Source organism: Myotis lucifugus, unplaced genomic scaffold (genome assembly GCF_000147115.1).
Source record: "Myotis lucifugus unplaced genomic scaffold, Myoluc2.0 scaffold_99, whole genome shotgun sequence".
In the NCBI taxonomy this organism is placed as follows: Eukaryota; Metazoa; Chordata; class Mammalia; order Chiroptera; family Vespertilionidae; genus Myotis; species Myotis lucifugus.
This window is the reverse complement of record NW_005871147.1, coordinates 940,867-964,298: the sequence shown is the minus strand read 5'-3', so window position 1 is coordinate 964,298 and position 23,432 is coordinate 940,867. Positions and strand designations below refer to the sequence as shown.

Below are 23,432 nucleotides of genomic sequence, written 5' to 3'. Positions count from 1 at the left end.
GAAAGAGGGAGTCCTGTGTTATGGCGGCAGCAGTCTGGAGCCTTGCTGAAATGGGAGGAAGAAGGGGAGGGAGTGGTCTTATTTCAAATACCATAGACTTTTCACCTTTCAGACTGAATTGTCATAGATTTTATTGAATAGTTGTTTCTTTATTTGCTGTTTGCCCTTAGGGATCATTTCCAGAAGCCTTGAGTAGTTTTTTAAATAGTCTGCACCCGTTTCACTGAGGAGTGGGCTAGCCGAGCTCCTCTTGCTATTAGGCTCTGAGAAGTCGGTCTCTTGTGACCGTGTGTTTTTGAACTAGCAGTCATGCCTCCTTAAAGCATGATTCAGAAAAGCATTTTGTTCAATACGGTTCTGACCACTCCTTCATAAGGAACCTTTAACATATTAACATCTCAACTTTCAGATATCTGTATGAAGAGGCTGAGAGAATTGATTTCTCCTGCTTATTTTTCTTAAAGAATGAATTCACGACATGTACTCAGAGAAAATCTGCACATAAGTACAGCGTTTTATAAAGGAATTGAAAATAGTAGTTAGAGAATTTTAACATGAGGGTACTATAGTTGAGTTCTTTTCAAGTTGACTTAGAGACATTGTAGTTACCCCTTGGCTTCTAAGTCAGGTGACTTAGACATCAAAATCAACAGCTGCCTTCCTCACTTTTGCTGTTATATTAAATTAGTTTCTTTTAATTCCTTTTTTTTGTCTTTCAGGGGCCACTTAATAGCGAGTCTTCAAACCAGAGTTTGTGCAGTGTGGGGTCCTTGAGTGATAAAGAAGTAGAGGTAAGAAGCCAGATCTGATACAAAACTTTTCATATTCCCAGTTTCAGTCTGGGATAAAAGATAATATAATTCCAGGGGTGCTGTTAAGGTCTGTGCTGGAGTCTGTATTTTTTAATTTTAATTTTTTCCTTTTTATTGAACTTATTGGGGTGACACTGATTGACAAAATTATACAAGTTTCAGGTACACAATTCCACAACACATTATCTGTACACTGTACTATGAGTCCACCACCCCAAGTCAAGTCTCCTTCACCATTTATCCCCCCTATATCCTCTTCCACCTCCCCCACCCCTTGTGTCTGTATTTCTTTTAAATTTTGGCTTAGTTGCCATCAATAAAGGTAAAAAATTTGCAGTTGTATCTGAATTAGTTTAGATGCCCTTGAATTTTAATGCTTGTTAGTACACAGATGTGTGGGTCAGTATAGCAGTGTAGCCTGGCCAACTTTAATAATAGAATTTGAAGAATTTTTTTTTTTAGGCAAAAAACCCAGCTGCATGGATATGGGTCCAAGTCTGCAGCTACCTATTTTGCATTTTGACAGAACTTTCAATAAATTAGAGCCAGTTGATTGATTATGCAGGTCTATCCTTTTTGGAAAAAGAATTGGATTTAAGCTCTTATAAAGTAGATAGCAGCTGTTAGGATATTTTGGCAAGCCTACAGTATGCTAGATATTTGTACTACATTTGTGCTTTATAAAAATATCTCATTTAGGCTTTGCAGCAACTCTGATTTACAGACGAGTAAATAGAAGCTCTGATATTTTAAGCAGTTTGCCAAGAATTGTATAGATGATGTGGTTCCAGACCTTATACTTTCCATGACCCTGCTCTAAGAACAGGACACTGATTTACGACTTGTCTGTACCAGTTAAATCTCCTTATAAATTTTATATTTTGTATATACTCTCATACTCTCTAATTTTCATAATCTGAAAAATTTGACACAATGCTAATTGTGATTTATATGGTATTTAACAGACTCCTGAGAAAAAACAGAATGACCAGAGAAACCGGAAAAGAAAAGCTGAACCATATGAAACTAGCCAAGGTAGTAATAATTTCACACCAATAAAAATACTAAACTCTTATGTACTGTACTTAGATAGAATTTTCCATCTCACACTAGATAATTCATTTGTATGCAGGGATTCCTAACAAAGGAGATGTTGTACCTTAAGGGAATATCATGATGTTTATTATATACTTGCCACTTGATATACACTTGACAATACAGTGTCAGTTCTTTGGGGACTCATGTTTTTCCTGTTGTAAGTTAACGATCTTCTGGCCACAGGTTTTTTTCTTTAGGCCGAACATCTATTGTACAGAAAAGAGGTTATACTGGAGCTTCAACTATGCATTAGATCAGTGATTTGTTAATAATAGGTGCTCAGAAATGGTTTTACTTACCTGGCTGTCCTTTCCACCTACTCTTTTTCCATATCAATTATTTAGTTGGACACTGGCACTCAGTGGAATAAATCTATAGATGTGACCATTCTAATGCCAAATATCTTTATATAAAGAAAGAATAAATGGTTTGGCTCTCCCCCTCCACTCTCCCTTGCCTCCTGTAATAGAAGTCCCAGTCTATTTGAATTTTTCTTGTTTTTTTAATCTACTAATTTTTTACTTTTGGGATGAGAGGGGGAATTCTCCCAAAATGACAAGGTCACAAAGTCTTGTGAAATAGAATAAACCCTTTACTTTAAATGAGTTTGTTTTGAATTCTTCGTTCTCTTAGTTGGGGGTTTGGGTTATAGATTACTTTTATTTTGATTCACAGTTGTGACATAAAAGTGTTTATAAAGAAAGATTAACAAATCTTAAAGGGAAGCAAACTGTGATAAGGTCTTTCTCTGCTTATTCAGTCTTTCTTTATATAGAGGAAGCTCCCTGTCCTTATGAGCTAGGTATTTTGGCTCATTTGTCAAAAGTAAAACCAGCACTTGAATTGATAACAATGTATGCAGTTATTGAGTACATAGTACATTTTAGTGCTTGATAGTTTACCTGTGTGTTATTGAAAAAACTATACTTACTTTGGTTTCATTTTCAGGGAAAGGCACACCTAGGGGACATAAAATTAGTGATTACTTTGAGGTAAGTTAAATTTTGGGGGGGAAGAGAAATCTATTTTTAAATAAAATTTTGCTTCATTTAAGGCTTTAAAAAGCAATATTTTTCCTTCACTATGCTTTCCTGCCCTTCCCATCTTCATCAGTCTTATGCCATCCGATTTCTCTCTATAAGAGGAAACTGCTGCTGGCTTTCTGAATTTAAATTTGTTTATGATGTATCTTGTCTGTGATGATATAAAAATTCACAAATGAGGTGATTTTTTCTTGGCCAGACTGGGTTTCATGTCTTACAAAGATTGAAGTTGAGTAACTTGGACTCTTCTCTTTAGTCCAGTGGGACACGTAGTGAGCTCACTGACCCATCGTCAGTGGTTACTAAAGAAGACACTAGCATCCACTAGACCACTATATTTCTGCTTCATGTATTTTGTGACAAGAAGGGAAAACATTCTTCTCATATTTTTCAAAACCATTTCTAGCCATGTTTTCTTGGTACATTTCTGCTGGAGTTCCTTCTTAAAAATCTCACGGAAAATATAGCAAAATTTGACTTACATGGCATTTTCTTTCTAGAATAAGATGTATTGACTTAGAGGGGCCATATATAATTAAGACCTGTTTGTGTATTAATCTTTTACTCTCCTTATCTGAAGCATAGTACTGTTTTGAATTATTCATATCCATTTTTCCCTGTTGGCCAGTTTGCTGGGGGAAGCGGGCCAGGAACCAGCCCTGGCAGAAGTGTTCCACCAGTTGCACGATCCTCACCGCAACATTCCTTATCCAATCCCTTACCGGTAAGCATTCACCTGGAGAAATTTGACACCTGTTGCAGGAGACAAGAAACCCAGGAACACTCAAGCAAAATTTCTCTTAAATTAATCACTCAAGAGGAATGAGGCAGTAAGGAGAAAAGTTCATAATATTACCTCTGAATCAGTCACTTCGATTCAAATCTATATATAGTAAATTAACATTTTACAAGAGCTAACTCTATTCTCAGTATAATAAATTCCTTCTAAGCCTACAGCTCAGTGTTCTGTCAAGGAAATGGTTTCCTATCCAAACAGTAGTTTTTTTATCCTTGACAAACTTATATGTTCCTATAAGTATATTTAAAAAAAATTTTGGTCAGCTCCTGGCATTTTAATTATTTTCAAGTCTTAATCAGTGACATAGTAGAGAAGCTAATGCTATACAAATTTGAGATAGGTTTGTTTTCTGCCTTGAGATCTGAAGGTCTTAAAAACATTATAGCAAGTTAGTGGTTCTCAACCAGGGGATCGTTTTGCTCCTCAGTGGACATTTGCCAACGTTGGCATAATTTTTAGTCACAACTAGGGGCGGAGGGATGGTACTGTTGGCATTTAGTGGGCAGAGACCAGGGATGCTGGTAAACATCCCACAACGCACAGGACAGGCCCCCACAGCTTACTGAATTTTCACGAACTATACTAGCACAAGGAATGAAGTTATTACCAGCCCCCCAGAAACCTCCCTTATGCTCCCTTCCAGTTATTAGACTTCTTCCTGCCATCCAGAATAGCTACTATCCTGACTTCTGACAGCATAGATGAGTTTTTCCTGTTTTTGTACTGTGTATAAAAGGAATCATACAGTATACACTCTTGTGTCTGGCATCCTTTTTTCAGTATTACTTTTGTGAGAATCATCCATATTGTTATGTGTTATTGTAGATCATTCATCATAATTGGTGTGTAGTGTAGTTTTAATACATTTTAATTTATTTATAAGTTATATGTTTTAATTTTTAACTATATGATTTATCTATTGCCCATCTTCTCCCACTGGAATGTTCATCCCATGAGAGCAAGTGCTTGGCTTTGTTTTGTTTACTGCTGTTTTCATTTATCACAGTACTTACTACTTTACATAAAGGTATAATTATTTTAATTATTTCTCTTACTTGATATGGAATATCTTGGCAAGATAATACCTTGTTCAGTTTCCAGTCTTTAACACCCCAAAACAGTGTTCGGCACACAGTGGGTATACAAGATCTTGAAACGTTAGAATAGATGGATAAAGAATTGCTTTAGTGCCCTGGCCCATATGGCTCAGTTGTTTGGAATGTCATCCGTGCACTAAGGTGTCACAGGTTCAATTCCCGGTTGGGGCACGTACCCAGGTTGCGGGTTTGACCCATGGTTAGGGCTAGTACCAGGAGGCAACCAATTGATGTTTCTCTCTCACATTGATGTTTCTTCCTCCCCCTCCCTCCCCCCTCCCCTCTTCCTTTCTCTCCCTCTAAAATCAATAAAAAAACATATCCTTGGATAAGCATTGAAAAAAAAGAATTACTTTAGCCCCCCCACCCCCACCCCAGTAGTTTTTTTGTATTTTTTTAATTTAAGCAAAAGTACATAAAACAGCCCTAGCTGGCTTGGCTCGGTGGATAGAGGGTCGGCCTGTGGACTGAAGGGTCCCGGGTTCGATTCCAGTCAAGGGCACATATCTCAGTTGTAGGCTCCTGGCCCTGGTCGGGCATGCGGGAGGAAACGAATCGATGTGTCTTTCTCACATCAGTGTTTCTCTCTGTCTCTTTCTTTCCCTTCCACTCTTTCTAAAAATCAATGGAAAAATTACATATATCCTTGGGTGAGGATTAAAAAAAAAGTACATAAAATAGCATTTTAATGCAAGAGTTGGTAAACTACAGCCCACAGCTGGCAAGCTAAGAATGAGTTAGGTTTTTAAAGAGTTACAGAGACAAAGAAGAATATATGGTAGAGAGAGTATATGGCTTGAAAAGCTTAAAATATTTGTCTGGTTTTTCACAAAAAATGCTTACAGGAAATCACTATAAAGTTAACTTCATGTAATTGTTAGTTAGGTCAAGAAGTAAACGATTTCCAGCTTCCTAGAAACTTGTATGTGCTCTTCCCTGATCACAACCCCCCCCCCCCCCACACACACACATACACACTAGAAACAACTGCTATTCTAATTTTTGTGATTATTTCCTATTCCTTACGGTTTGATCATTCATGTACACATCCCTAAACAAAATAGTTTAACTTTGTCATTAAGTCAGTTTTGTTAATCATTATGTGTTTTGTTTTTTATTTTATTGGGGGGGGGGCAGCTCATAGTACTATGTGCTTTTATTATTTTTTTCTCCATCATCTTGGCTGGAACCCTTAACCATGATATTTTTTAAAAAATATATTTTATTGATTTTTTACAGAGAGGAAGGGAGAGGGATAAAGAGTTAGAAACATCAGTGGGAGAGAAACATCAATCAGCTGCCTCTTGCACACCTCCCACTGGGGATGTGCCCGCAACCAAGGTACATGCCCTTGGCCGGAATCGAACCTGGGACCTTTCAGTCCACAGGCTGATGCTCCATCCACTGAGCCAAACCGGTTTGGGCCTTAAACATGATATTTAATCAGTGTTTAAATCTTTTGTGTTCTCATTCTATCAGTTAGGCTGTTTGTTCTATCAGTTACTATCTATCACGTCTTTCATAATTTGAGGAGTTGTCTGTTTCTTCCTATATTTAAAATTTTGCTCTGTGTATTAAGTGCCTTTATTCATTTCTTGTGATTTTTTTGCTCTAAATGCAGTTTATGTGATATTTAATATAACCAAACCGTTGTATGCTATACTTCCATTTTATACTGTCAACTTGTCATTATTATGTTTTCAGTGTATCTGACAATATCATATAGTTGAAATTTTCCTTTATTCTAAAAATCTTTTTAACTTCAACATTTATCCTAAATACATTTAATGTTTTCTATTTATTCTACCTGTTGTATAATTTTTAAATGTTTATCTGCCTTTTTCTTTCTTGCTTTCATTTGGATTGATTTTTTTTAAATCATTTCAATTATTTCTTTTCTAGTAGCTAGATCCTATTTGGTGTTTCTCTTAGAAATGACCACATATGTCTTTAATAGGGCAAAGTTTCATATTACTAGTAACTACCCTCCTTCCAAATAAATGAGTACCTCAGAACATTAACTCAATTTACCTGCTACTCATTTGGTGATGGTGGTATGTTTTTCTTTTGCCTTTTTTTAGCCTTGTAAAACATTATCATTTTATACTGTCACTTTTTTTTTTTTCAATCTTTCTTTGTACTTCTTTCCTTTTGACTTCTTATACCTTCCACCTAAGGTCATTTCCTTCTGCCCAAATTACTCCTTTAGTATTCTTTTTTATCTGCTGGTGGTTAAGTTAACTCTAGGTTTTTGTTTGCTTAGATAACTTTACTATCCCCTTATTCTTGAAAGATGTTTTTGCTGTATATGTTTCTATACTGGCACTTAAAAAAATTTTTTTTTAGTTTATCATTATCTTCTGGCTCCATTGCTATTGTTGAGAAAATAGCATTCATTTACTTATTTATTTGAAAGTATCTGCTCTTTTTTGCCCTGGCTGCTTTTGAAATATGTGGTGTTCTTCAGTTTCACTATGATGCATCCTTTTATTTTGCTTGCTTTTGATTTATTGGGCTTCTGGTATCTGTGGGTTGGTGTCTTGCAGTATTTCTCAAAAATTATTAGCCATTGCCTCCAAATATTATCTCTGTTCTCTTTTTTATCCTCCTATGAAATCCAATTAATGACATGTTAAACTGTCTTACTTTGTCCCCATGCCCCTTAGCTTCTTTTTCTATTTTCTTTTGGTCTCTGTGTGCTACATTTTGGATAGTTTCTTGCCTTTCTGTTTCCAGATTCTCTGTTTTGTTGTATCTGATTTGCTATGAACCCCAGTGAATTAGTTTTTGTTCATATACTGGGTAGGGCAAAAGTAGGTTTACAGTTACACAAAAACAGAGTTTTTTTAATAAAGCTATTGTAATAATCATAACCTGCATTTTTTTTTTTTTTTTACATATGAAGAACTTTAAATCTGCTTTTGCCTCATGTTATATTTCCATGCAGGTATTTCCAAGCCTGTCTTTTTTTTTTTAAATCTAATAGACCAGGGGTTCTCAAACTACGGCCCGCGGGCCACATGCAAATACAAATATTGTATTTGTTCCCGTTTTGTTTTTTTACTTCAAAATAAGATATGTGCAGTGTGCATAGGAATTTGTTCATAGTTTTTTTTTAAACTATAGTCCGGCCCTCCAACGGTCTGAGGGACAGTGAACTGGCCCCCTGTTTAAAAAGTTTGAGGACCCCTGTAATAGACAGTTATTTTATAATCTGTGTCTGATAATTTCAGTATTTGAAATTTTTATAAATCTGTTTCTGCTGTCTCTTGTTTTTCCTAGTTGTTGCCTGGGGCTTCATTTCTTTCTTTAAAAATATTTATTGATTTTTAGAAAGAGAAGAAGGGAGAGAGACATCTATATGAAAGACTGACAAATCTCAAAGGGAAAGGGGGTGTGCCGAAGAGACTAATCAAAGATTTTATATGCATACTAGAGGCCCAGTGTACGAATTCGTGCACCAGTGGGGTCCCTCAGCCTGGCCTGCAGGATCAGGCCAAAATCAGCTCTCCAACATCCCCTGAGGGGTCCCAGATTGCGAGAGGTGCAGGCCAGGCCGAGGGACCCCACCCGTGCACAATCAGGGCCGGGGAGGGACCGTGGGAGGGCTCCGGAGCCTATCAGACCCGTCTTGCTCAGTCCCAATCAGCCAGACCCCAGCAGCAAGCTAACCTACCTGTTGGAGCATCTGCCCCCTGGTGGTCAGTGCACATCATAGCGAGCAGTTGAGCACCCTTAGCATATCATTAGCATATTATGCTTTGATTGGTTGAATGGCTGACCAGAGGACTAGACACTTAGCATATTAGGCTTTTATTATATAGGACTAGAGGCCCAGTGCACAAAAATTTGTGCACTCGGGGACAGGGGGTCCCTCAACCCGGCCTGTGCCCTTTTGCAGTCTGGGACCCCTCGGGGGTGACCACTTGCTGGCTTAGGCCTGCACCCCGGGGGATTGGGCCTAGGATGGCAATCAGACATCCCTCTGGCAGCCCGGCAGCCCTCGGGGGATGTCCACTTGCCAGCGGGGAGCAGACCTAAGCTGCAGTCAGACATCCTTAGCGCTGCTGAGGAGGCAGGAGAGGCTCCCACCACCACCGCTGTACTGGCAGCCGTCAGCCTGGCTTGTGGCTGAGCAGAGCTCCCCCCTGTGAGAGCGCACTGACCACCAGAGGGCAGCTCCTACATTGAGCATCTGCCCCCTGGTGATCAGTGTGTGTCATAGTGACCAGTCATTCCCAGTCTTTCTGCTGTTAGGGTCAGTTTGCATATTACCTTTTTACTATATTGGATAGAGGCCTGGTGCACTGGTGTGGGCCAGCTGGTTTGCTCGGAAGGGTGTCCCGGATCAGGGTGGGGGTCCCGCTTGGGTGCCTGGCCAGCCTGAGTGAGGGGCTGATGGCTGTTTGCAGCTGGTCACACCCCCTTCAGGGTGGGGGTCCCCACTGGGCAGCCTGGATGAGGGGCTGATGGCTGTTTGCAGCTGGTCACACCCCCTTCAGGGTGGGGGTCCCCACTGGGGTGCCTGGCCAGTCTGGGTGAGGGGCTGAGGGCCGTTTTCAGGCTGGCGGGCGACTGAAACTCCCAGCCTCTTTTTTTTTCTTTATTTTTTTTTCTGGGATTTATTTACCTTCTATAGCTGTCACTGGAGCTGAGAGCCGGCTCCAGCTCTGAGGCCGTGGCTGGCTGAAAGCAGGTATCTGGGTTTGTTTAGCTTCTATAATTGAAATTCTGTTGCCATCACTGGCGCTCTAAGCTCTGAGCCCGATGCTGGCAGAAAGCAGGTATCTGGGGTTTGTTTAGCTTCTATAATTGAAACATTGTTGCATCCGGAGCTCAGAGCTGGGCCGCGGCAGGCGGGGAACCTTGGCTTCCTCCATCACTGGAGCAAGCAAACCTCCTGCTCGTTTCAGCTGCATGGCTGCCGGCCGCCATCTTTGTTGGCAGTTAATTTGCATATCCTGCTGATTAGCCAATGGGAAGCGTAGCAGAGGTATGGTTAATTGCCATGTTTGTCTATTATTAGATAGGATAGGCATTGCCCATAGACACAGACAATAGCATGGTGAGGGCCTGGAGCTGTGTGAGAACCTGGTAGCTAAAGGCAATGGGGGTCCTTTGTAATACTCTCTATAATAAAGATAAGAAAACAAAGATTTTTAAATTAATTTTGAGAGAGAGAGGAAGGGGGAGAGAGAGAAACATCGATGTGAAAGTGAAACATCAATGGGCTGCCTCCTGCACACCTCCTACTGGGAATTGAACTGGCAATCTTTGGGTGCATGGGACGATGCCCAACCAATTGAGCCACACTGGCCAGGGCAGGGTTTCATTTATTTGTGCTTCATTTTTTTTTTTTACATCATTCTGCTTATTCTTGAAAAATTATTTGTGAAATTTCTTTGAGAGCTGGGATAAAGATGTGTTTCTCCAGAGAGAATATTTGCTTCTTCCAAATGCCTAGAGCAAGTATTTCAAACTCGTGGCCCATGGACCACATGCCTCATTTATTTGGCCCATGTTAGCCTTTGAGTTTGACGTGCTTGGCCTAGAGTACTAATCCAGTACTGGTTTAAACTACTGAATTTATGGCTAGCATTTTGTGTATTTGTTTTATTTATTTTGTTTGTTTGTCTCAACCACCCAGGCAATACTGATTTGAATTGAGCCAGCATTTCTCAGGGAAGCCCTGTCCCTTCATTGACAACTTTGCAGCTCCTTTAGGGTAGGGTCAGTTTTTCTTCTAGGAGTGTCTACTAGCCCTTCAGAAGCCCAGCTTGAAGTGGGAACAGTTTCCTTATTGAACTGGGTGGGCTTTTGTCTGACTTTTGCTTAGCACTAGGATGCACTAGAAATAGAAATAAAAGAGATTTGCAGGTACCCTTAGGGCAAATGTGACTTTGATGCTTCTTTTACTTGTCTTGTTTCTCATTTCCCTTAGATTTTACACTGGTTGATCCCTTTTATTTTAATCAAGTCTTTGATGGTTTTAATATCGTTTTGTCCTGTTTTCTAAGGGAAGGTGGTTGGTTCAAACATCGTAGCCTGCTCTATTTCCAGATATAGTTTTAAATACATTGGGGCCTTGACTTACGAGTGTCCCGACTAACGAGTTTTTCGAGATACGAGCCGTCTCTCAGCCGATTTTTTGCTTTGAGTTGCGATTTTTTGCTTTGAGTTGCGAGCTAAAATTCGGGTTACGAGCCAGCTTCAGATACCCCACCGCTAGTTGGCGCAGCGAACGTCACAGTGAACGCCACAACATCAGCCCAGCATCACATGTCTCACTCGTTCACAATTGATTTGACATACGAGTAATTTGAGTTACGAGCTCCGTCACGGAACGAATTAAACTCGTAAGTCAAGGCCCCACTGTATATCAGCTTTTGGCAAATACTTATTAAGTACATAATAGAATTATTAATTTGAATATTGTGGCTTTGGAGATACATTCACCCAACTAGTGAGAATATTGTTATGAATGGGTGTCACAAGTGTTCTGGACTTGAATTTAAACCATTGCATTTGGTGAGCTATGAGTGTTGGTCTTAACGAGGTGGACTCTACTCAGAGTTCCTTTTTCAGGATCATTTTGGTTATTTTATTTTATTTTCATTTTCTAAAATGAAAATGTTAAATAGCTTTTCCTGATAAAGGGATATATACATATTTTAAAAATCCAACAATTCAGAAGTGGTAAAATAGAAAGTCCCCTCCAAAAGCGCTATTATTAAAGAGTTTAGTGGCCATATATGTATATACACTAGAGGCCCGATGCATGAAATTTGTGCAAGGGGCTTGACCCTTGCAGCCCAGCTGCCTCATGGCCCCGCGGCCCCGCCCATTGGTCATTCCTGAAGGTCGTTCTGGAAGGTCGTTCCGCAGTCCGGTCTAATTAGCATATTAGCTCTTTATTATATAGCATGTATGTTCATGTGATAGATTTTCTTATTTTAGTTGTAATTAATTTATTTAACCAATATCCTATAAACATTTTATATTCTATAAGTAGTACTGTAATGAATGTCCTTGTATATACATATCTTTGTACTTACACATTTTTTTCCTTTTGATAAATTTCCGAAGTATAATTCCCAAGTCAAAGAATACGCTCACTTTTCTGGTTATTAGCAGTTTCAGAGTCTTAGTTTCTACATATCCTTCTAATACTGAATTTTGTCATTATAATCTTTGTCAGTGAGAAAAATGCTTTGTTGTAACTTGCATTTCTTAATTACTGATAGTAAACACTTTTTCATATATTTGATGGCCTTTGGATTTCTCTTTTAATGCTTGTCCAGGTCCCTTGTCTATTTATTTCTCAGAGTACTTGTTTTTTCTTACTGATGGGTAGGAGTACATTATTTATTAAAATTGTTAACTCATCATTTATATTGTAAATATTTTTTCCTGTTTGTAATTTTGTCTGTTAACTTTGTTTATGTTGACTTTCACCATACAGAAGTCAAAAAATTTGAAGTAGTTGAATTTATCAATGTCTTTTCCTTTATTACTTATTGTCTTTGTATTATTCTTAGATGTTCCTATATGGTTTGTATTTTTAATGTCATGTTTAAAATATCCTTCACCACTAGAAAGTCATAAAAGAATTTGTTTGTATGTTCTTATAAACTTTATATGATACTAGAGGCCTGGTGCATGAAATTCATGCACAGGTGGGGTCCCTAGGCCTGACCGGCAATCAGGGCCAGCCGGGGCCTTCTGGCTGCTGGCCAGGGCCTTCCTGCTGGCTCCCAGCCGCTGACTGGGGCCTGCCTTCCCCGGCCACCGGCCGGGGCCTTCCTTTTTTTGCACCGTCCCCTGGTGGTCAGTGCATGTCATAGCGAGCAATAGAACTCTTGGTCGAACTCCCGTGGGGACACTTTGCATATTAGCCTTTTATATACATCCCATATAATAAAAGCCTAATGTGCAAATCGACCATATGGTGGAACGACAGGTGGAATGATCGGTTGTTATGATGTGCACTGACCACCAGGGGGCAGATGCTCAATGCAGGAGCTGCCCCCAGCCTGCAGGCCCCAGGCCAGCCAAGGCGGGTGCCAGTGGGGGCCCCCATGATCGCCCCATCAGTCGCCCCGCAGAGGGAGGCCACTGGGCAGCGGCAGGGTGCGTGGCCAGTGCCAGCCTGGCCAAGGTGGGTGCATCAGGTGCCCCCCCCCCCCATCACCCTACCAGTCGCCCCACAGATCAGCCCTGATCGCCGGCCAGGTCTAGGGACCCTACCCATGCACGAATTTCATGCATCGAGCCTCTAATCTATATAATATAAACCTAAGCGACCGTTACAGCAGAACGACCTGTCGCTATGATGTGCACTGACCACCAGGGGGCAGATGCTCAACGCAGGAGCTGCCCCATGGTGGTCAGTGGAGGGCCGCTCAGCCAGAAGCCGGGCTCACTGCTGGTGAGCGCAGCTGCCACGTTGGGAGCCTCTCCTGACTCCACAGCAGCACTACCGAGTGGTGGCAGCAGGTGCAGCGGGCTGGGATGAGCACAAGCAGATGGGCGCCCGGCCCCAATTCAAGCTTCTTCCTCTCTGCCTGACGCTTGGCACACTGCTACATCCCCCGAGGGGTCCCGGACTGTGAGAGGGCGTAAACTGGGCTGAGGGACAACCTCCCCCCCCCCCCATGCACGAATTTCATGCACCAGGCCTCTAGTAGATAGATAAGGAAGCAACCTTCTTTTCCTTTTTTCTAATATCTGCAAATATCCTATAATCTTTTTAATAAGTTTCCACTAATTTGAAATATATTTTAATCACTAATTATATATTCATATTACATGGGTTGCTTTCTGAATTTTCTGTATTATACTGATTTAGTTAATGTTGCTTTGTATATGTTTTAATAGTCAAATTTCCCAGATATTCCGTATTAAAAATTATACGGCTAATTTTGATTATTTTTCTAAGTGAACCTCAGAATTCATTTGTGAAGTTCCACAAAAATCACCTCCCTAAAAGAGAGTAAGAAGGAACCCAGATGATAATTATACCATCACCACACTCTCTTGTGAAATAGGAAAAGAAAAACAAAACTAAAAAGAAAGAAAAAGCCCTAAGCATTGGTTTTTAGAGGAATTTGACATCTGTAAAATTTGAATCCAGAAGCATAATATTGCAATTTCATTTAGGTAAAATCTTCTGTATTTGTCAGTGAAGCTCTAGTTTTTCCTTTTTAAAAAAAAAATGTATATATATATTTAAAAAATATTTTTATTGATTTCAGAGAGGAAGGAAGAGGGAGAGATAGAAACATCAGTGATGAGAGAGAATCATTGATTGGCTGCTTCCTGCATGCCCCACACTGGGGCTTGAGTCCGCAACCCAGGCATGTCACTGGGATCAAACTGTGACCTCCTGATTTATAGGTCTATGCTCAACCACTGAGCCACACCACCCGGGCTCTAGTTTTTCTTTATGTATAATCTGCATAAATTTTAAGTCTGCTTTTTCTTCCATTACATATTCTGATTGTAATCAATTGTTGTTGGTGTATGGGAAAGGTATTGATTTTTGTCTATTTATTTTATATATGACCATTTTTCTGAACTCTTATTTTGTTTTTCAGTTGGTTTGCTTGGTTTCCTTTGTGAATAGTTATATCATCCAAAAATGATACTTTTTAATGATGCTTTACTATTTTCCAGTATTTTTACCTCATTTTTCCTTATCACATTGACCAAAACTTTTATAAAAATGTTGAATGATTGTGATATTAATATGTTAATTCCATGTAATTTCTAACATTAATGATAGTGTTTCTACTATAGGACCATTAAGTTTATGTATGTTAATTTCTAAAAAAATACTTCATTATACGAAAGATGGATACTTATAGTTTTTTTTAAATATATTTTTATTTATTTCAAAGAGGAAGGGGGAGGGAGAGAGATAGAAACATCAATGATGAGAGAGAATCATTGATTGGCTGCCTTCTGCACACCCCATACTGGGCATTGAGCCTGCAACCTGGACATGTGCCCTGACCGGGAATCGAACTGTGAACTCCTGGTTCATAAGTTGATGCTCAATCATTGAGCCACCAGGTCTTTTTTTTTTTTAGGAGTTGCCCAATAATGTGGACTTTTTTTGCGGGGTCATCTATAAAGGGACGAATCTTGATTCCTCTCCTTCTGACAGTAATGTATTGAATTACATTAGTGGATTTGCTAATAATGAACCATACTTAACATTTCTAGAATAAATCATACATAATTGTGGTATGTTATTCTTTTAGTGTAGTATGGAGCTTGTTTTGCTTATATTTATTTCAGCTGTTTTTTGCATCTAAGTATAGTGTGCTGAGAATAGGATTAAGAGTGAAATAAGCTCTACCTATAAAGTAGGGAACAAATATCTTAATCTTCATTTACCTACAGGATAGAAATAACATTTCCTTTGTAGGACTGAGGGTATTATGAGGTTGATTTATTGAACTCTACAGAGTAACTTGCCAATTCAGAGTTGAGTAAATATAGAACCATTAAAATGTAGTTTTGCTTAATTTGAGTAAGATATTAATTCAGGTTGATAGCTAGGTTATAATCCAATAATGTTATTATGCTCTCCGTATTTGTTTTCAGAGGTATTTGGTTTTTTAAAATCATTATTATATTCAGTAACTGTTTTAATTGTTGCATGTTTTGGCAATATCAGATTTTCTTTCTCATGTAATTTGTGTGTTTTTTAATGTTTTCCAGCGACGAGTAGAACAGCCCCTCTATGGTTTAGATGGCAGCGCTGCAAAGGAGGTATCGGAGGAGCAGTCTGCTCTGCCAACCCTGATGTCAGTAATGCTAGCAAAACCTCGGCTCGACACAGAGCAGCTGGCACAGAGGGGAGCTGGCCTCTGCTTCACTTTTGTTTCAGTGAGTACTGAGCCTGAGTTTATGCAGACCCTTGTTGTCCTGGAGCTCCGTGATGAAGTTAGAATAACTATTTGGTAGAGAGAGGATGACCTTTTTAACTGTCACTTCTAGAGGTAGTGGTGAGCTTCTTCTCAGTCTCCCTGGGTTCACAGGGCTGAGAGAAAAACTGTTTTGTTAATGTCTGAACACACTGTGGGGAGAAAAATGCGATCTTAGGTTGACAAAGTAAAGAAAATATAGATAAAATTCCATAACAACCAAAGAACTTATAACAAGTAAAATTTCCAAACTGCAGCCATCACTTATTTAAAGCAATATTCAAGTCAGTAAAATTGTAGCATGTAGTCAGGGGTTCCGTAGCATGCTTACAAGCTGTTTCACCTCTGGTATTTGGGTGACCGACATGCTTGCCTTCTCTCAACTCTTCTGAGTGTTGTTATGTTTACTTTTTCCAGGAATATTTATCTGTTTGCTCTTTTCAGCTTGCTTCTTTCTCCTTCCTTGAAGAACAAGAACTTGAAAGTTTGACCTATTTGCCAAATTATAATACAATTTGACTCAGAAAGTTCTACTTTCTTGGTTTCTGTGACCTACCAAGTGTTTGTGACCAAGGATGTATAAAGCAAGAGAAAGCTCCATTGCCCCATGCTTCCATGTTTAGGGACAATTTTCAGAGCTGAAGTCACCGTTTGATAAAATTTGTGTTCCTCTTATTGGTTCATTCTTTCCAGTTATAATCTAAGTTTCTTCTTCTTCTCTTTTTTTGTTAATCCTCACCCAAGGATATTTTTTCCATTGATTTTTAGAGACAGAGGAAGGGAGGGAGGGAGAGAGAGAGATGGGAACATCAATGTGAGAGAGACACATCTCTCTCTCCCTTTCTCTCGAAAATCAGTAAACATATCATTGGGTGAGGATTTAAAAAAAAGGAAAAATAAATATATAAAGTATCAGAAAAATTCACATGTGGAAAACACTACATTATCTAATCCTCACAATACAGTATTTCCTAATTATGTCTGTGACGAGTTGTACTGTGTTGTTAGGTGCCATTTTGTTTATAAAAGGAATTTTGGTATAATAATGATTGTATATTCCTGAATAGTTGAATAATATTAAATCCTAAATTAGCTTTCTAAATTTAAAAATGCCTTAGAAGCCCTAGCTGGTTTTGCTCAGTGGATAGAACGTCATCCTGCAGACTGAAGGGTCCCGGGTTTGATTCCAGTCAAGGGCATGTGTCTGGGTTGCGGGCTCGATGCCCAGTGGGGAGTGTGCAGGAGGCAGCTGATCAATGATTCACTCTCATCATTGATGTTTCTCTCTCTCTCTCTCCTTCTCCCTTCCTCTCTGAAATCAATAAAAATATTTTAAAAATAAAAATAAATAAATAAAAATGCTTTAGAAATGCCCTGTAAATTGTGTATAAAAGTCACTCATCCCGGCTGGCATGGCTGAGTGATTGAACATTGACCTATGAACCAGGAGGTCACGGTCAATTCCCAGTCAGGGCACGTGCCTAGGTTGTGGGCTCGATCCCCAGTGTGGGGCATGCGGGAGGCAGCTGGTCAGTGATTCTCTCTCATCATTGATGGTTCTGTCTCTCCCTTTCCCTTCCTCTCTGAAATAAATAAAAATATATATTTTTAAAAAGTCACTGTCAGCAAGTATTATTATTAGAAATTAACTTGGATTTTGGGCCAGTGTGTGTTTATGGATAATGTTTGGGGATTTAGGGGACTACAGTAGTCCCCCCCTTAACTGTTCCAGGACCCCCAGTAGATTCCTAAAACTACAGATGGTATCAATAGTACCTATACATACCTACCTTTTCATATACAGGAAACACTTGGTGGCACATCTGCATCTCGAGTGTCACTATTTGTGCTCTTTTAAGCCATTATTAAGTAAGGTAAGGTTACTTGAATACAAGCACTGTAGTACTTTGACAGTCAGATGGCTACTGAGTGACTAATGGTTCATAGTACATACAGTATGGATACGCTGGACAAAAGGATAATTCACGTCCTGAGCGGGACAGCACATGATTTCCTCACATCACTCAGAACAGAGTGCAATTTCAAACTTATGAATTGTTTATTTCTGAAATTTCCATTTAATATTTTCAGACCATGGTTGACCACAGGTAACTGAAACTGTGGATAAGGGGTACTACTGTATTCTGAATAGTAGTTCCCAGTCCTTTCTGCCTGGAGTCACTAGCATCCCCTTGCTTCATCACCAGCCTTTTCTGACAAAAGCATATTTAAATACAAGTGAAAGGGGCCTGTTATAACAGGAATAACTTTTAATTTACATATTTTAAAAAATTCTTTTATAAGCATTTGCTTTTTAAAAAAATATATCTTTATTGATTTCAGAGAGGAAAGGAAAAGGAGAGAGATAGAAACATCAATGATGAGAGTGAATCATTGATCGGTTGCCTTCTGCATACCCCCTACTGGGGGTTGAGCCTTCAACCTGGGCATGTGCCCTTGACCGGAATCGAACCTGGACCCTTCAGTCCTCAGGCTGACGCTCTATCCACTGAGCCAAACCAGCTAAGGCAGCATTTGATATTTTAAACTATTTCTAGGAACATGGTCCAAGCCATCATGTCTGGCTCTTGCTTCTCATTTGAATTGTTTTACTTTCTTCTTGGCTACATGGCCCTGACTTCTGCCTTTCATCAGAGTTCATTTTATATAGAGTTAATCATTTGCATTCATACAAATGTTTGTGGAGGAAAATGCAAAACTTTCTTGTGATTGGTAATATACCTTTATTACAGGCTCAGCAAAATAGTCCCTCTTCTACAGGATCTGGTAACACAGAGCATTCCTGCAGCTCCCAGAAACAGATCTCCATCCAGCACAGACAGACCCAGGTAGGTTGGCGATAGGTAAACAGAGGAGAAAAGGATCTGCTTAAGAAGAAATGCTGACCACATATAAAGTCTATGAGTCCTCTCTTTGTCTTCCCTTTAATTCTCTAACTTTACCTCATTATTTTTATTATTCTATTTAGAACTTACATTATGAGTACTTAAAGTCTTTTGGAAGGTGCTTTAACCTTTTGAGGTGTTTCTTTTCCTTTCTGGTACGTTGCAGCAGAAGCGCTTGTTTTATAGCAAGCTGTTGAGAACAGAGCACTCATTTGGAGACCTTTAGGCCTGAGTTCAAATTCTGTCTTTACACCTTACATTATATTTTTAGTCCTCAATTTTCTTGAGTACAAATCATCTGTATAATGTGGTTGATTCTAATTATCTCAAACAATATATACAAAATGCTTATTAGGACAGTGCTCACAGTAGTCGTCAATGAATGTTAATTTACTACTTTATGAAAGGAGTTAATTTATTCCGTGTACCTGTTCATTTGGCAAGACCTAGATAAACTTCTTTAACATGTGGCACACCAACATACTTTTCTCCTTAAACAGTCTTCAGAAACTTTTTAAGTTAGAATGTTGTGAACAATCAAAGATATTATTTGCAAAGGGTAGTGGATATATGTCCTCTACTTTGTAATATTGAGCTAGCCAAATAGTATACCAGGTTTTCTTGGCACTGTGCTGCCTTCAAGTCAGGGCAGGATGCTTGACAATCTAGGAGCATTTCTAAAGTCTCAAGCTATGCAACCTTCAGGAGCAGACTTTAATTTTATTTGAATTACCAGCCTTTGGGCAATTGAAAGATAGTTGAATATTCCAATAACTTTGATCTCTCGCCTTCTAATTGTTCATTATTTCCACTAGGTGGCGTGCTTGGGTCATGTCTTCTCTCAGTTTCATTTCTAAAGTAGTATGTTTCTCTATTGTTCAATGCACAGAGATCTTGAGAATTCATACATTTAATTCCAGTGTTAATATGTTTTTGAGGTGCAGGTATAACAGAATATAAAACTTAAAGAATGGGATGAAGAAAGGAGATTCAGTTTCTTGAGCCATGTGATTCTTGGCTATTTGTTAGCAAGTGCCTTTTCCCCCCAGAAAAGTAATGAGAAAATGAGTGACGGCACGCAGTATTTTGAGACTAATTCTAAATTTTGTTTTGTCTCTATAGTCTGACCTCACAATAGAAAAAATATCTGCACTAGAAAACAGTAAGAATTCTGACTTAGAGAAGAAGGAGGGAAGAATAGATGATTTGTTAAGAGTAAGTATTAAAATGTGCTAGGAGATTTTATAAGCACTGATTGATGTTATGTGTATTTGGCATATGTGCATATCATAGAGATAATTACTATAGCCAAATAACAGAGTTAAATAATCATATGGATATTTGCCTTTAATTCAAGGGAATCAGAGTAGCAAGCAGGATCAAACCTACATTCTAAGCACTGTAAATGCCTTTAAATTGGAAATCTTATATTGTAGAATTTTAATATTCTTTTATTATTGTTATTTTAGAGAGAAAAAGGAAGGGGGAGGGGAGGAGAGGGGGACATCAATTTGTTGTCCCACTTATATATGCATTGGTGGGTTGATTCTTGTATGTGTCCTGACCAGAGATAAAACCTGCAACCTTGGTGTATGGAGTCAACGCTCTAACCAATAAAGCAACCCAGCCAGGGCCTTAGTATTCTTGAATTTTAAAACTATTTCACAGCCTTGGTTTTTTTATTTTGTATCTTTTATAATCTATTCATCTAAAGTTTTTTGTACTTAAAAGAAAAATTTCAAAAATAGCTAATCTGGAATTTAAAAGATACCACTAGAAAATATACCAGGATATTTTAAATACGTATTTTTAATATGCAATTTGGTATATTGACAGATCCATGCTTAAAATTTTTAAAATGTTTTTATTGTTGTTATGAAAGTAATATCTGCTCTTTTTTAAAAAAAATTCAGCGAATGCTGAAAAATATGGCATTCAAGATAAAACATTTGATACATTTCCTTTAGTAATTTTGAGCCTTTTGTAGTATTTATATAAATGCATATATACATAAATATTGCTGATTTATAAATAAAATTGACTAACATTTTCTCTTCTCTAGTGATTTAGAAGGGGTAGGTTTGATCCTTATTTATACTAATGTGGTGGTTTTCAAACTGGCTCCACGAGGCCCTGTAGGTTCTGTAGAAGAACCACGAGGGCTCCCATGACACAGCTGAGTAGGGGTCTGCTGCCTTGCACTTCACTTTTGATAATGTGGTCCATAGAACTCATAGAGGAACTAATGGGAAGAAATTATACTTATGGGGAGAGCGGACAGTTGGAGATGGGAGCTTTTGTATTCTGGTCACTTTAAAATGAAGCCTGAAAAGTCTTAAAAATTGAGTTTTCTCTAATATCCTCCATGTGTGCTTTTTAATGTTTCAGAAACACTTATTTTATTTGATTGGGAAATATCAGATTTTTTTTTTCATAATTCCAGCAAGTTGTTATAAAGTAGCATTTATTTACCGAAAGAGTGGAGATCTTTCCTTTAACACCAGGATAAATTCAGGAGTTTCAAGTCAAAATTGATCTTGGGTTAGTGGTTCTTTCCTTCTCTGTTATTGTAGGAGGCTTGAATTTTTCAAAGTATTTATCCCATCCTTCTGGCCACAGCTAAATTAACTGTGTATTTACATTCTGGCATTCTTGAACCAGGACCTTGTATTCAGCTAGTTAGTTCTATCTTATGTGGGCATGGGTGTGCCTGGCTTTTCTGGTAAGAAACACTATGTACATTCATGTCTCCCTTTCTTTGGAAACAAGAATTTAAAAACAAAGAACAATTGAACTTAAAGAACTATATGTGTGTTTTTTTAATTCTGTAATTTTTTTGTAAATGTTTAATCACTCTTTATAAGTATTTAATCCATAAGTGCTGTAAAGTGTTTAATCATGCTTTTTATGTATTTTAAGCATCTCATATTTCATAGGGTTTTTTTCCCTTTCGTCTTGTGATAATTGAGGCATATGTGATGTACTAGATTTAGCTAGCTGTAACTAGCTTTTGGGAGGAGTAAAATATGATCAGTAGAAAAACAAGCTCACTTTTAGTAACAGAATTCATCTTTAATAAATAGATAAGTTTATTAAGAGAGAATAAAGAATTTAACATTTTTTTAAGACCTGTTCGATCCTTAATTTTGCTTTTGATTTAAGAACAAAAAGTGGAAAGAGTGGAGATCTTTCCTTTAACACCAGGATAAATTCTCTGATTCTCTGACATCCCTAGAAACTTCTTTTGTATTAATCGTTCTTCCTTGGAGGTAAAATGTTGTTTTCCATTGAAGGCCAACTGTGATTTGAGACGGCAGATTGATGAACAGCAAAAGATGCTAGAGAAATACAAAGAACGATTAAATCGATGTGTGACAATGAGCAAGAAACTCCTTATAGAAAAGGTGAGTGTGAAAGGCAGCCAGGATACTACGTATCCCAAGGTGCTCAGTGTGTGTCATTGTTGTGGGTCCTTACTCCTTACCTGGGATGAAAATATTTCAAACTAGGGCTTTTTAGGAAAAGACTTATTGTTTGATAATTAAAATTCTTTCTTGTTTGGATACGTGAACCAAGCATCCGGAGTTATAATTTGGGACATTCCTTCTGCTTTTTGGTTTTGCATTGCTTTGCGTGTGATGTTGATTGGACAGAAACAGCTTGCCCTTGTAGAGTTTATTTGAGGTGTTGATTCCCTAAATTCTTTTATTTATTTAAATTTTAATTTATTGATTAGAGAGAGGAGGAGGGAGAAGGGGGGTAGAGAGAGAGAGAGAGAGAGAGAGAGAGAGAGAGAGATTTGTTGTTCCACCTATCCATGCACTCATTAGTTGATTCTTGTATGTACCCTGATCGGGGATTGAACCCACAACCTTGGCATATCAGGACAATGCTGTAGCTGAGCTTACCCGGTTGGGCCTTAATTCTTATTTTTATCTGTTGAAGTGTGGATTCTATTACAAACATTTAACAATAGTTATGTTTCCATTTCAGAGATGGTATTTGGAGTAATGTACATATATAATAATGTTATAATTAAGTGTTTTGTGCTGTAAAATAATTATGTTGGTATATCCTTGTATGTGATTAATTGCAACTTGCTTTTAATAGTTATTAGTAACTTCTTTTTGAAAGTTTTTTTTTATTACATTCCCAGTACTTATTTATCTTACATTGAAAGCTTTAAGATGGCAGAACTTACTAATGAAATTATTACAAGGTACAGGTTTGAGGCAACGTGGTTACTTGTGCTTAAAATCTTTGGGATGTTGTTAAAATGACAGGGAGCAGTGATAAAAGTGAAGTGATTATGCTGATGTCAAAGATACTGGGAAATTTTGCTTCATCTTTTATTTTTTTATTACTTTTAATCCTTACCCGACGATATTTTTTCCATTGATTTCTAGAGAGAGTGGAAGGGAGGGAGGAGAGGGAGAGAGAGAGAAACATTGACATGAGAAAGAAACATGGATTGGTTGCCTCCTGCACGCCCCCCTACCAGGGTTGGGGAAACCTATAACAATGGTACATGACTTTGACTGGAAATCGAACCTGAGACTCTTTGGTCTGTGAGCCGATACTCTAATCACTGAGCAAAACCAGCCAGGACTGCTTCATCTTTTAATTTACTAATTTTATAATAAGGAAACCGCTTTTTTTCCATTTTTATGATAAGGTAGATGATAGAGAATTTATTTAAAGTTTTAGCTTACTTCCTAAGGTCAATGTAAATTTAGTCTGTTG

General features: G+C 38.4%; 1 protein-coding gene across 9 annotated transcripts in view; it reads left to right on the top strand.

The window, feature by feature from the left end:
* The window catches only part of TLK2 (tousled like kinase 2), an 82,420-nt gene that overhangs the window by 20,557 nt on the left and 38,431 nt on the right, over positions 1-23,432 (top strand). For 6 of the 9 annotated variants that reach the window (XM_023756766.1, XM_023756772.1, XM_006092177.3 and 3 more), the window contains exons 3-10: positions 720-791; positions 1,778-1,847; positions 2,859-2,902; positions 3,582-3,677; positions 15,578-15,745; positions 18,537-18,632; positions 19,812-19,904; positions 21,983-22,093. In XM_023756766.1, the coding sequence (XP_023612534.1) occupies positions 720-791; positions 1,778-1,847; positions 2,859-2,902; positions 3,582-3,677; positions 15,578-15,745; positions 18,537-18,632; positions 19,812-19,904; positions 21,983-22,093 (750 nt within the window). The remainder of the gene's footprint in view (positions 1-719; positions 792-1,777; positions 1,848-2,858; positions 2,903-3,581; positions 3,678-15,577; positions 15,746-18,536; positions 18,633-19,811; positions 19,905-21,982; positions 22,094-23,432) is intronic. The other 3 variants (XM_023756770.1, XM_023756769.1, XM_023756771.1) reach the window with 3 other exon arrangements.